The following is a 13907-nucleotide window of genomic DNA, read 5'->3' on the forward strand; positions in this document are numbered from 1 at the left end:
GTGTAACAGAAACAGGCTGGCTCACTGCTACAGCAGCAAAAATCATGAATTAAGTAAGCCACCATGTAAAATCAGCATCTCTGAAGGGCAGCAGGTATTCGGTAAAGCAGTGAAATCCAAATGATGAAGAGTGTGTGGATGTGTTTTCTCCGATTTTACCATTTTTGTTGTAAAGGTATTAAACCTGTTACATAATTGCTCCACTTCACTACTCCATCACTGTATAGTCTGCATTAAATCTCTCACACACATTTGAAATTACAGTTGGACTTGTGTACTGCTTTCTGCCTAACACATTATAAAACCTTCTTGGATAAGCCACGGTGGTAATTATGAATTTAAAAAATATCTGGACAGCAACCAGAATTTTTGTTTTTTTTTCCCCCCCAACCAGGATATACTGCAATATTCAAATGATCCAAAAGCTAATACTTTCACAAGCCCTTTCCCCTCTCTTAGTTTGACTCTTGTTGAAAGCTGCAAGATGTCTTCATAATGAAAAAAAAGACACGACAGCGGGCACTGTTCTCATCTGGAACAATGCCTGAAAGTGGCTGAAGAGGAAATGTGATTAAAACAATATATATATTTAAGGAAATGCTGATTTGGACCAAAACAACTGATAAAGAAAAAATGTTTTTGTGAATATTGCAGCTGATAAAAATAGTTTGAAGTCTAAACACTTCCATATTCAGATATACAGTACAAAAAAAGAGGTTTGTTTTTTAATCCCATTAGAGTCACTCCTGTATGTTCCTGTTTGAACTATAAGGATCTAAAAGAAAAAAATAGACAGTGATACCCTACGAGCGATGCAGTGTTTTAGGTACTTGGAAATAAACTTTGGTTTCAATAAATGCCAGTTTTACCAGTAGACCCATGCTCCACAACTTCATGCACATCTGCATAATGACACGTTTGCTGTGTATGTCTGTGTGTTTAAGAGATGAAAGAAGACATGAAAAAAAAGGAAGACAAAAGCACCGAGAGTAAATAACATAGCTCTTAATTACCGCCTGCGTTTCTGCATGATGTCAATAGGCCTGTTGACAGCACACGGTGATCCCCATATGTTCCCACTCCGCACTGTGATACTCCGTTCCACAGAGTAAAAGAACCCACAGTTCGTTGGCACACTCATCTTTTCTTTAGCCTACTCTCTGTAACTCGTCCTCACCCTCCTCTTCTTGGCGACTCCGCTTGTCTCCCTCTCTTGGTTCTCCTCAGCTTGTGGCCGCTCTCATCTCTGTAAAGTCCGTCCCGCTTCCTCGTCTGTCTCGCTCGATCAGGCTGTCCAGCTCTCCACGGCTTCCCGGGAGGTGGCATTACCTCTGGCAGGAGTGGACACCAGCACTATGACCAGCGGCTCCAGAGGAGTGCCAGGATGAATGGCACGATGGAATCTGCCGCCCCGGGCGAAGCTGTCGCTCCTGTATTCTGGTGAAGATTTGCTTTCTCTGGGATGATACGTATAAATTTTTGAATGTAATCTGTCCTGATCACCTGAATTCCTCCAGGCTGCACTCTCCCAGCTGCACGTCTGTCTGCCTTGCAGGCTGTAGAAAAAGCTTTTCATCACTCTCAGCAGAGCTCCATTAATCAGTCCCCCATGTACATCTTGTCTTTGCTCTGGGTCTAAATGTAACGCTACACTGTTGCCCTCTTCCCCCTCTCCCTTTCTGTCTGTCTGCTCTCTCTCTCACACACTCGTCTTCTGTTTCTCTCCCTGTGCTTCCTCCTACCCCCTTTGGCTGCTACACCTTTAATCACCGAACAAACAGACTTATTTCCTTTCCCTGGACAAACTTGCTCTCCTGCTCCAGTCTGTCACAGTAGTCCTGTCATCTGCGTGTGTGTGTGTGTGTACTTTTTGTTCAGACGTGCCACAGAATGTGCACAGAGCTGTACAAGCTGGTTGTGTAAATGTGTGTGTTGGTGAGCGTGTGCACTGCTGAACAAGTGTGTATGCAGGCATGTGACTCAACAAGTGTCTCTAGGTGTGTGTGTGTGTGTGTGCATGCGTGCCTGCGTGTGTGTATGCATTAGACTTAAAGGGGAGCAAGTTTCAGAGTGAGGTCAGAGCTGAGAAAAGGGGCGGGAGAAGAGCCAGCACAGTCCCTGCCTTCCCTAAATGTTATAGACATTTTAACCCCTTCCTGCTCTCTCTCTTACACAATCTTAATACCACTGCAGGATCGCACTCTCTCGTTGGGCACAGTGTGTGTGTGTGTGTGTGTGTGTGTGTGTGTGTGTGTGTGTGTGTGTGTGTGTGTGTGTGTGTGTGTGTGTGTGTTGGGGAGGCCATGTATGTGTTAGGTAAAGAGATTGATGGCAGGATGAGTGTGATACGGTATTACAATAAGTAGCTCTTGGGACACGGACTGCTGAGAACGAAGAACACACACACAAGCACACACACACACACACACACACACACACACAATATGTACTCATGCACAGGCTTAGGCACACGCAAGGTCACCCATGACCTAAACAGATTGTGTATTTGAAGAGCATAAATGTGAAAAGTAAATATGAAACCTTAGCTTAGGTTAACTTTCTGTCTCCAAACGAAATCTTTCATAGAAGAATATTTAACAAGAAATCGGCAAAATGAGACACGAGGCAGCTATTTTACAGACAGAGACAGATTAAATGTGGTTGTTTTTCACTGAGGACAAACAGCTTTGTAAAATTTTTAATAATTTGATAATTCCTTGTTACAATTTAGAGAGCATTTGGTACTGAATATCAGTTTTAATTGTAATAGTATCCACTGACCAGGTGCTAAAGCTGGACTATAGGACATTGCAGCCTAAAGATATGAACTGTGGTGTTTTTTAATAAGTATATATTTTTTTAAACTAACTAAAACTGCAAGCAAAGAAGTAGAAGCAATTCATGGACAACATGTGTATCTGCTCTGCCTAACAGATACAAGATATTTAGGACCAATACAGATATTTGGTGATTTAAATATCTGATATTTCAATATATCCGCTGATATTTTCTGTTTTTTCAGACATAAAAAACAAAAGCAGAGTTGTTTTGTGTACTTTTTCATTTACTCATTTATGTTCTGCCGACTCTGCTTGGATCAGCAGGTTGGTGCCAACACGGAATTTTGCAGAGTGCCCTCTGGTGGACAAACTAGAGAATATGAACACTCGTAAGATGTTATCGTCATACCATAAATCATTACATTTGCATTTATGAGCCATAATAAATAAAAAATAGATAAACAAATAGAGAATATTTGCTGATAACGTCGTTCCGCTGATAAATCGATCAGCCTCTAATCTGCTCTGGCACAAACTGCAGTTCTTAGCATATCCATGTTATTTGTAAACCAAGGAGCTCATCATTAACTATATGCTTGTAGTATTAATACTATTAAACTGTACTGTTTGCAGCACTCATGTGAAAAATGAAGTCTTCACAGGAATCTATGCACTCCTCTTAAAAACTTTGTACACCCCATGATTCAGCATCACATTTATCTGCAATAATTTGAGGTAACTGCTTTCTATATGACTTCATCAAATTCCTCCACACCAACAATTTGACCCACTTTTCTTTGCTGTTTCAGTTCAAGGAGGTTTGCACAACTCACTTAAGATCCCACCACAGCATTTTAATCCAGTTGAGGTCCACCTCAACTCTTTTCTCTTTAAATCATTCTGTTGTAGATTTACCACTTGTGCCCTGGATTATTGTCCTGTTGTGGAACCCAATTCAGCTAAGCTTGAGCTCACAGAGAGATGGCATCACATTTGAGTCTAGAATACTTATATCGAGGAATTCATGGTTGCCTCAGTGATTGCAAAGTGCCCAGGTCTGCAAAATGAGCCCAAATCATCACCCCTCCCTTTTCACAATGCTGCACACCATGTATATGCTTGTTGCATACGCACCTGTGTAACATTTCCCCACTGTGTAGCCCCCAGCCTTAGAAGAGGTTAGTTTACACTATTGGTCACTTGCTCATTCTGTTTATGAAATTTTAAAGTTGAATAACCACGGTCGGTGTTGCACGAGACAGCACTGCATTGTTACGTTCAATGAAAGCACGTAAGCTAAATGACCAAAAGAAGCTATTTTAAGATTAGGATGAATTCATGTTAATGAAATTATGTCAATCTTTTTTTTTTGTCAATATTTAAATTTAAAACAAGCCAACAGGAGCTATTAAAAAGTGTGATAACAGACATTGCTGATAACATCTTCAAGCTACTTGAATCTTTGCAAAACCACCTGCTGCTAGCTAGAAATCAGAAATGTGTTTGTGTGCCTATAACTTTGTTGTTTAAAACGCAAGAATCGTGAGCAAAAAAAACTCATAGCTACAACCAGGACGAGCGAAAACCCCAGCAGACATAGAATGACCCGAGGAATGACGACTTACTGTCAAGCTACACAAAACACATGCCCATAAATGGCGTTGTGCTTCATTCTGCGCTATGATATGCTTCAATTAAATTGGCAAATCAATCAATAGCATCACTTCATCATCATGGAATTCACAACCGTTAGCACGGAGACAATAGGTGAGAATGGAAAAGAAAATGCAAGGAAATAAAAGTATCACAATATAGACTCAATAGTTTCCTTTAATATGAACCAGGCTCCTTTCAGAGGCCAGAGGGTTTAAAACACATCACAGGACCACTGCTCTGCTACATACATATGAAAATCTTATTACCCTAAATGAAGAAAGGTCGTTTCATTTTTTTTTTCATACACCTTGGTTTTATATTACAACTTTATATTTCCATTGGTTGAGACACACACACAGCACAGACAAATTACAACTGCAGTGTTTGCTCAGTCAAAGTATTTGATATGACCCTTTACTATAATACAAAGGTTCTGTGTCTGCAGTAGTCAAGAAAAACTTCCATTTAAGGAAATCTGAAGAGGTGCACACAAAAAGGACCAATCGTAACCACAATCTGAACAGACATACAATACTGCTTTGCATTACAGCTGCGGCGAGACTGAACTAGGAACGGTCACAGCTTGTAAATCCAATCACACCGACTACGGTGAATTCAAATTTAGCCGTGAGCAGGAACGACTGTGGAAGAGTATTAGAATCAGATCCATCATTATTTGATGAAGGAGTCACCAAATCTAAGTCTAGTTTCCTGCTTGTATTCACAAATATCCTTTGTGAATTTATACACTACAAATATTGTACTAGCGTCCAAGCCAGGCTTATGAAAGGGAAGACTCGATCCCCTGTGGGATGAACAGTGTCCTGATGCAAGCGGGATGAGACTGTGCTATGAATTAAACTTTACAGGCTCTGCACTTTCTGACACGTTTTCATGACAGGAAAATTGTTTTCATGTGCAGTTAGAAGAATTGAAAGTGCTTATACAACACGGTGCAAGAGCATTGTTCTTTGTAATCTAGAGTGGACATGAATACACAGACACACACACACACACACTTGCTGGTTGGCAGCATACCAGAGGATTTCAGAGTGTTTCATGAATCTGCGTCACTGGTGGTGGAAGAGACTTGATGTCTGAAGAAAGACAGACATTAAATGTTTGGTTCTGCTCAGTGTCTTCACTTCCCCACTTAAGAGAGTCGAGCTCCGAAGCGCTTGGATGCCAAGGCCGAATCGATGTTACAAGGTCACTTTTGGAACTCACAAAATGGTAGATTCTGGCTGAACTTTCAGTGGTGGATTTAATAGTCCACTATTTGCAAAGCAAGCCTCGTGACATCATGTGTTGGACGCACGAACGAATGGTTAACATTCTTGAATAACGAGCTGTTTTGAAGACTGTCAGCGAACACACCGTCTCTGATTTGTAAAAGTAGCTAAAACTAACCAGATGTTTAAATGAATGCAAAAAACCCCAAAATATTTATTTTAAAAAAATGCAAAAAAGGACATATTTAAATTGCAGAATATGTAGGACATAGTTCTCCAAAAGATGTACATTTTATTTGCCTTTGTCATCCAGAGATGACAAATCTACACACCTGCATAACATCTAGTCCTAGATAGAAGCTTCAATCAAGTGAAAAATGACCTTCAAATTGAATATGTGGGTATGTGTGGAAGCCACACTGCTTCCAAAAAAAGAGTTAAAAGCAATTAAGTAATGCCCTCTCATTGCTCAATGCTTATCATGATCTCATTCCAACAAAATTAAAACAGATGGTTGCAAACAGTTTGTTCTTCTATATCTTGCGCTGTAGAAGCAAGGAAATGCTCTGTAAGTAAACTGCACTGATCGCATCACACAGATGTTAGACGTCACATGCTGTCCTCCTAAATTTGCCGGTGCAGAACATCTGGGTGTGAACACACCTTCACACCCAGACTTCATGTCAAATCAAGTGGAAATGTTCTAAATTAAGCTTTTGTACACTTTTTTTTGTCGTAAATTAAATGTGTTGACTGAGATTGGCACAGCAAAGTTTAGCAGTGTTATTAAAGCAGCTGCACACAAACATACACACACGGCATGTAACAGGATCACCAGGAAGGAATATTCACAAAACTAACTGCTTCCTTTAAAGGAATTACATGCTGCTGAATACGTATCAATTACACATCTTCACAGCTACCTGAACTGCAAAACTGACACCACCCCCTCCTCACAAAAAACACAAAACCCCTCCCAAAAAACAGGCAGTTCAACTTATTTCTTCACAGGCTAAATGTCATCAAAAATATTGAGCATGTAACAAAGAAGCAGCACCAGGTGTCAGGCTTTGGCTGTTGCTTGTGGCCTATATTTAACTTTCGGCGTCTCTGTGATGTCAACGTCATGCTACACCGTGTACTGTAGTAAAGGCTAGTGTGTCACCTCATGATTCATTAGGCTGCCATCTGCTAGCACGACGGCTTGCTTTTGAGGCTCATTTTATTTGAGGATTGGGTGGATGACAAACTTGCGCAAACAAAGACACGCACACATATGAAAAACCCACAAATGCATACACACAAAACTCACATTAATAAGCACATGGGCTTGTGTGCACACTCAGGTGAATACTGCTTTACCAAGGATGTGATTATGGAATAAAAAAAATTAGGAAAATGTATGAAAAAAAGAATCTTATTTCTGCCAAAAAACAAATAAATAAATAAGAAAAAAGGGACTTTGCATACGCCCTAAGAGAGGGATGGCAAACTTAAGCCCTGGGGATTAAAATTGGCCTATTAAAGACTCAAATCTGGCACACTCCATGGCTTTAGGAAATGTAAACGAGGGCTTAAACATGTGGACTTTTACTGTATTTTCACACGTTTTATAGCATTTTCTGCTGATACAGACCTTTTCTTAGTTTTCTAATTACAAGTCAGTCAACCAATGAGTTACCAGAACTCTCTCCTGTAACTTTACATATGTATTTCCTACAGTTACATATGTATTTCCTACAGTTACATATCTATTTCCTACAGTTACATATGTATTTCCTACAGTTACATATCTATTTCCTACAGTTACATATGTATTTCCTACAGTTTAAGTCCAAACAGTCGTGCTGACACATTTCTTTCATTTCCTACAGCAGCATTTATATGTGACGTGGAAAGGCTGAAACATATTGTTGGAAATGCACTTCTTTTTCTTAATAATAATAACATCACATTTCAAGGGTTAAATGTGTAGCTAAACTTCTTTGAACAGACAGAAAGGATAGTGTCATTGCTCTGGCCGACTATGTGACCCTCGTATATTCAATAAATACGTCCATGTTTGTAGTGGGTACAATTGTTGCAGTAAGGTTTGTGAAAAAACTAGTTATACATACAGTAAATTAATACCTCACTGAACAATAAATGTACTTTTTTTAGAAACTAAAAATGCAGCCGATCATCCTGTAACTACACTGTTAGAGTTGACCTTTGTTTGGAAAGCAGCCATTTAGTAAAAAGTGAAGTGTGAGGATCAGTTTTGTTTTTTTTGTCTGGCAGTGTTTTAGACTCTTAAAACCTTCAAACTGAATAAGAATAAAAGCGATGGCCCTCGATGTGTAACGACTCATCTAGAGATTCAGAAATAAAAGTAGTCAAATTAGTAAAATTGTGAATTTGAAAGACAAAAAGCTTGTCACACAGAGCAATGCGTAATCTAATGTAGTGAATACAGCATCACTACACAATCACAACATGGAGTCTGTTTAGTGGAACTAAAAAAGCCTATAAACACAGTTATAATGCATCAAATGCACACAGCTCCCAGTCGTTCACTGAACTCTCGCTCGTTCTGCAGCACGTCTCGGTATAACTTAGTCGGTTTCCCCCTCTAGTGGTAGCAAACCATTCGGCCTGGTATTGTCGACACACAGATTGTGTTGGAAAAAAAAGTTTGTGGGGTTTTTTAAGAAATGCCAATATTCATCAGTAATTATCTAAACTTTCTCTTGGAAAACAATCATGTAAGTTGTTTTATATATTTATTTATTTATTGGGGTTTTTTTGTTTGCCGAATGATCCTCTCTGAAGTTTGGATAAAAGAAAGGCCTGTTACGTCCTCTCGCACTCTGAATACAGTAGAGCAGCTGGTGCTGAGTTTCGGCAGCGTTAGTGCTGTCCCAGGCCGCTGCTCGGGAATCGATGAGGCTCTGGAGGCGATTGGGGAAATCAGTCATGCTGAAAATATGGAGTACAGCAGTGACGCACAGAGCAGCTTCACACAGGCCCTATTGACTAATCTGGGCGTGTGTTTGTTGTGGAGGGGGGACGAGCAGCTATATTGGGACCTCTGACATTGACACTGTTAACCTTTGGTTGAGTGACCTTACATGGCACTTTTTGTTTTCCTTTTTATTCTTTCCAACATTTCTAAGCATGTCTACAGAGTATCGTTATATTGTGTTTTCAGCCTGGGAGCCTGCTGTCTCTCTTAGTCTACTACTGCACTCGTTATCTGTGTGCTAAAAGCCGCCCTATCTCCACCCAAGCACCCTATCGCTCCTTCACCACCCTCTCTTCTTTCCCCCCATTTCTTTAGATAATTTCTTTTTCCACTCGATCAGCCATTGCTGCTGTATCTCTTACTTTCACCTCACCATGTCTCTCCCCATCACTCCCTGCTTCACATTAATGGCGTCTCCTCAAACTATCTGCTCATGATACCGTCTGAGAGCTCTCGTCTCCGGCTATGTTCGCTTAATGCAGCAACATGATGAGGGGTTTTTTATGCAACACACGACCAGAGAAGCCATAAAAATGTGTTGTGTGTTGTGGAGAAAGTTATAAGGAGTGAAGTGGAGGGGGGGAAGATGAATAGTGTCCTGGTACTGTCAGTACAAAAGACGATGAGAGTGTCATTATTGTGATGGTCACATTTGGATAACACAGACTCCTTTGTCTGTGTTTGTGTGTGTGTGCGTGCGTGTGTGTGTGTGTGTGTGTGTGTGTGGGGCAAGAGGGCAGAGATATTATTTTTCCTAAAGATTTCAAATATCTATCTAAATTAATTTCAGAACTATTACTCCTGTCGCAATGGCTTCTTCTCATTATCGCACAATAAATAAACTTGTCGCCGTCTTTACTTGTGCTTAAAAAGAGAAACTTCCTAAATGCTTTCAGGGTTTCTTTTTTTTTTTCAATCAGAAAGTTCAATGTACAAATCAGGTAATAAGAGAATAGAGGCTTGTTCTGTTCCCTTCTGTGCTTCTGTATTTCTGGCTGTGGTCTTAAATCTCCTGCTTTGATCTCCTCATATGATCCAAACAGGCTGGAGGAGTTCGGATGACACTCGTGAGGCACATGCCTTATGCCCATAGTTCAGAAAAGTTTGCTGCAATGCATACTGCACTGTAAAAAAAAAAGAAAAGAATCCACAACAGCTCCAAAATGGGTGTTTTTAGTAAGAAGATTAACCCTCCCCACTACATCTGGAGTCATTTAGGTCCCCAGGTTCCCCACGGTGTGCATCAAAGTTCTTATTTTAACAATTTAAAATCTCTGTTTTGTTTTCTTTTGTTTTTTTATGTCTGTAAATTGAAACAAAGTGTCCTCCGTGGTCTTTTTCACAGATTTAGTAGATCAGACATTTTTCCTGATTACGCACATCTCCAATTACGCCGGGTGTTCACGTCATCAGTCTCCCCAGTAAGTTATCACGATTGTACTGTAAGATTTGACAGATTATTTAAAGGACTACATAAAAACACAGATGTTGTCTCCCACATCTGCCACTCGTATGGACATTGCTCTTATAAAACATAAAAGTCCTGCACCACATGATGATGATACCGTGCCTAACGCAGACAGCACAGCTTGGCTTGAGTCCCACGACAAAGAGAGACGTCAGAGAACATAGACATTGATCCAGCATGCCACCCAAGGCCTGCACCCCAACAGCAACAGCCCCTGGCTCTGGCACACACACAACCACTTGCGTTAGTTTTAACGGGCATTAGACTGGATTTAAGTTAATCCAGAGTTTTAAACAGCACACAGGTGCAGATTCAGCATTACATGCACTGAGTCAAATACATTTTACCTTAAAGCATGAACTATGGCAACTACTGGAAAAAATACACAACAAAGAATGAGCAGATGATCAAATCGATATGATGCGATGACAGAGACGAGGTGTCTAATTGTTTCCCATCAGCTTGTGTTTTATATTTATATACAGCCAGAAACAGAAACAAGCCAGCTTCCAATATTTCCTGAATGTCTGCAAACTCATGTTGCCTACACTGCCCATCACTAAAGATCATCGCAATCACAGTACCCCTGACGCACAACTGGATACATACCCAATGCATGAGTGCCTGCGGGTGGAGAAGTTGCTGTGCATCTTCCTTGAAAAGCGAGAATCCTTATTCATCATTTTATTGGCGGGTTCAAAAAAAAGTTTGCCTGAGTTTAGAGAATCGTCAAAGCACCAGCTTCTGCGTCAATAAAGAAAAATAACTTCTGCCGTTCGAGCAAAGCCCCCATACTGTCTGGAATCAGAAAGAGAGTCTGCACAAATTCCTTTATGTCGACTGCCGTCACAAGTTATGGCATCAGGAGGCAGGTTCCCTTGACGGGACGGAGCAGGAAAAACAGATCCAAGAAGGACGAATGCAAAACAACTGCAACATGCAAAACAGCAAAACTCATCAGCTGCACCTGACAGGAGCAAGAATGGGAGTGAGAGCAACAATAAGCCAGGCCTGTTGAGTCTGCGTTTATCACATAAAACCTAATTGTTAGAAATGATTCACTTCCACCTCAGTGCAAAATCCATGAACCAAAGTGCATAAGAAAGAAAAAACTGACTGGCTGTTCTGGTTTGGGTCCCAGCTGTACGGATATGTCCATTTGTTTGGAAGGAAAATCAGAAAGGTTCAACTCAGAGTGTGTGCACGTGAACAGCCTAAAAAGGCAAAGAGTCTTGGCTGTTAAAGACCTATCGCACAGCGAGTTAGCATATCGCCTCACTGTATGTGAAAGTATGGGGCCGAAACAAATCTAATGAAACTGAGGATGGTGTCAGCTGTCAGTGCTCATCTGGGACTAATTCCTCACTGGTTCTCCTTTCGGCTCACCACAGATGTGCCAAGATAAACGCTTCTCTTGTATTTTTTTCTCTCTCTCTTTCATACTCCTAAATAGGAAACACCAAGCTTGAATTCGTCCAAGTGAGCTTCTAACTGTCAAAGCCGAATTCCTCACCAACAACCTCCAGGTATTCTTTATCTTTAAAAGTCAGGTCCGACAACCTCAACACAGTTTTGCCTCTGTGAAAGTGGACTACCAACAGAATGAGTAGAGTTATTCTGAGCAGGAGGAAGAAAGAAAAAAGCTGGAAAGAGTGTTATAATCCCATCAGATGCTCCCTGGAGTGGGCTGTCCCATGTAGTCCCAGTCAGCGGGCCATAACAGACTTCTGCTCTCTCTTCTCTTCTCTCCTGAGAGTGGTGGGACCAAACCGGGGCTTAAAACAACAAACAACAACACTGTCTCCACTGAGAGAGGGAGAGAGAGGGAGAGAGGGAGGGAGAGAGAGAGAGGTGGGTAGGATGCTGTGTGGTAAAGAGGGAGAGAGTGAGTGAGAGCAACTTGCACAAAGAGAGAGGGTGTGGACAATGATGGTCACTGCCTGTGAAAGTGGACTAATATTAAAGGTACTTTGTGTTAAAGATTTATTTTTTTTTATGTTTTAAAGTGAAAAAGAAGAATTTTAAGAGTGCATCATTTTTCTTTTGGTGAAAAAAAAAACAACAACTAAAAATTGGGTTTCCTTTTCCAATATTGAGCTTTTATGATTTTAAAATCATAAATATAAGTCCATCTTTTTTATTTCATTTTATTTATTTATTTTGGGGGGGGGGGGTACAGTGAAACATGTAATTGTGGAAATATTTCAGAGAAGTTTTCTAGTAAAAGAGGAAATATTTCCTAATGAGAAGGAAAACAGTTTTGGGGTCATTACTCCAATAACTAATTAATTAAGAAGCGACTTGGAAGTGAAGAATTCTCAGAAACAAAGAAACAATCAAAATGCAAAACTTAAACAACTACAGGCTGCTAAACCTTCTGCTGGAACATCGATAAACTTAAGACTGTTTGTAATCCATCCATTACTCTTAATACTTATCAGTCCAAGACTGAAAGGAAAGAAAGAAAAGAAAATTTCTCTGATCCAGTAACAACATTTCTCAACAGCATCAGGCTAGAAAAACATTTTTCATCTCATTTCCCCCCTAAAAATATTTGAGTCCCCACAGAGTCGAACTCCAGCAAAGGAAATGTCTCTTTCCCCGACTCAGATCCATCAGAGAAACACAAATGCATCCTCCGGAGAGGCTCTCTGCCCGCATCTCACAACTTAATGTCCTCTAGTGGAAGAGAAGGGGAAATGCATGTTGAGGATCCTCAGCGTCGCCACACGTTTTTCTTCTGCTATTTTAACATACACCTCTGTCGAGGCTGCGAGCGCAGCTCACTGGGTTGAGCAGATGACCCATATGCAGAAGTTCAAGGTTTAAATAAACAATGTACCCATGTTTTAATGGAAGTAGTGACCCAGGATTATTACTTCAGTGGCTCAAATTGAAAGAAATAAGTCAGGATCATCACCTATAAATGGGGGACAAATGAAAATGTGTATTCTGAGAGGAGTAATCTCTTCCATGATGAAAGTGCTCTCATCTGCAGGGCTTGAGGGATCCCTGAACGGTTTATTGAGCATGAAAACAATCACATCCTTTTCCCTTCACACCGGATCTGTGCAGTTTAGCACCTGTGGGAAAGTTCAAAGCTTTCCAGTATTATCATCAAAACAAAGCACCGAAGGAGGGATCAGTTCCAGAGACTTGAACAGTGCTCTTGCAGATCATGGTGGCACAACACCTTGCTAGGATTTAGTTTGTTGGTTTTTTCCCCTTTAATTTGTCACCTGTCTACACAGCCACTTCTCTAAAAAGAAATACAGTCGACGATCTGCAAACTGAAACCACTTTAGTTGCAAGTGATAACGCTGCTTTATTTATTTTAAAAACTCCTGCTCGAGAAATGAATACATCCAATAAATAAAGCAACAATTTGCGTGTTTTCTGGACAGTTTTTATTTCCATTAATATAACGTGACTGAAACACTGAATGGAAAAAAAAACCTGTCATCACAGAGCTGGCTTGAAAAAAAAGTTTATTGAATGTTTAAAAGTTTTTCATGGAAAAAAATCCTTTTGACTCGGTGTCTCTGAAGGGGAAAAAGAGACTTCATCAACTTAGACACAAAGTGAAAATAAATTTGCGCGCACGTTCTATATTTGAGCGGCCTGCGACATTAATTTTCCGCCGGACCCCCAGTTTGTTTAATTCTTCCTGCTTGCCAGTCATCCTGCAATAACTCATGTCCATCCATTTATTTGAGCTGTGACACTGCAGGCGGAAACTTCCTCAATGGCCTGGCCTCAGAGCTGTG

General features: G+C 40.5%; 1 protein-coding gene across 6 annotated transcripts in view; it reads right to left on the bottom strand.

Annotated features, from left to right (window-relative positions):
- Positions 1 to 13907, bottom strand: part of pde4ca (phosphodiesterase 4C, cAMP-specific a) — a 49233-nt gene that overhangs the window by 25611 nt on the left and 9715 nt on the right. Inside the window, exon 1 of one of the 6 annotated variants that reach the window (XM_004542408.4) lies at positions 10750 to 12070. The exons of 3 other annotated variants lie outside the window; for them this stretch is intronic. In XM_004542408.4, the coding sequence (XP_004542465.1) occupies positions 10750 to 10823 (74 nt within the window). In that variant the 5' untranslated portion in view covers positions 10824 to 12070. Of the gene's footprint in view, positions 1 to 1013; positions 2006 to 10749; positions 12071 to 13907 lie in introns of those variants that run through there. 2 more of the 6 variants (XM_004542406.5, XM_004542407.5) reach the window with 2 other exon arrangements.

Source organism: Maylandia zebra, linkage group LG18 (genome assembly GCF_041146795.1).
Source record: "Maylandia zebra isolate NMK-2024a linkage group LG18, Mzebra_GT3a, whole genome shotgun sequence".
Classification (NCBI taxonomy): Eukaryota; Metazoa; Chordata; class Actinopteri; order Cichliformes; family Cichlidae; genus Maylandia; species Maylandia zebra.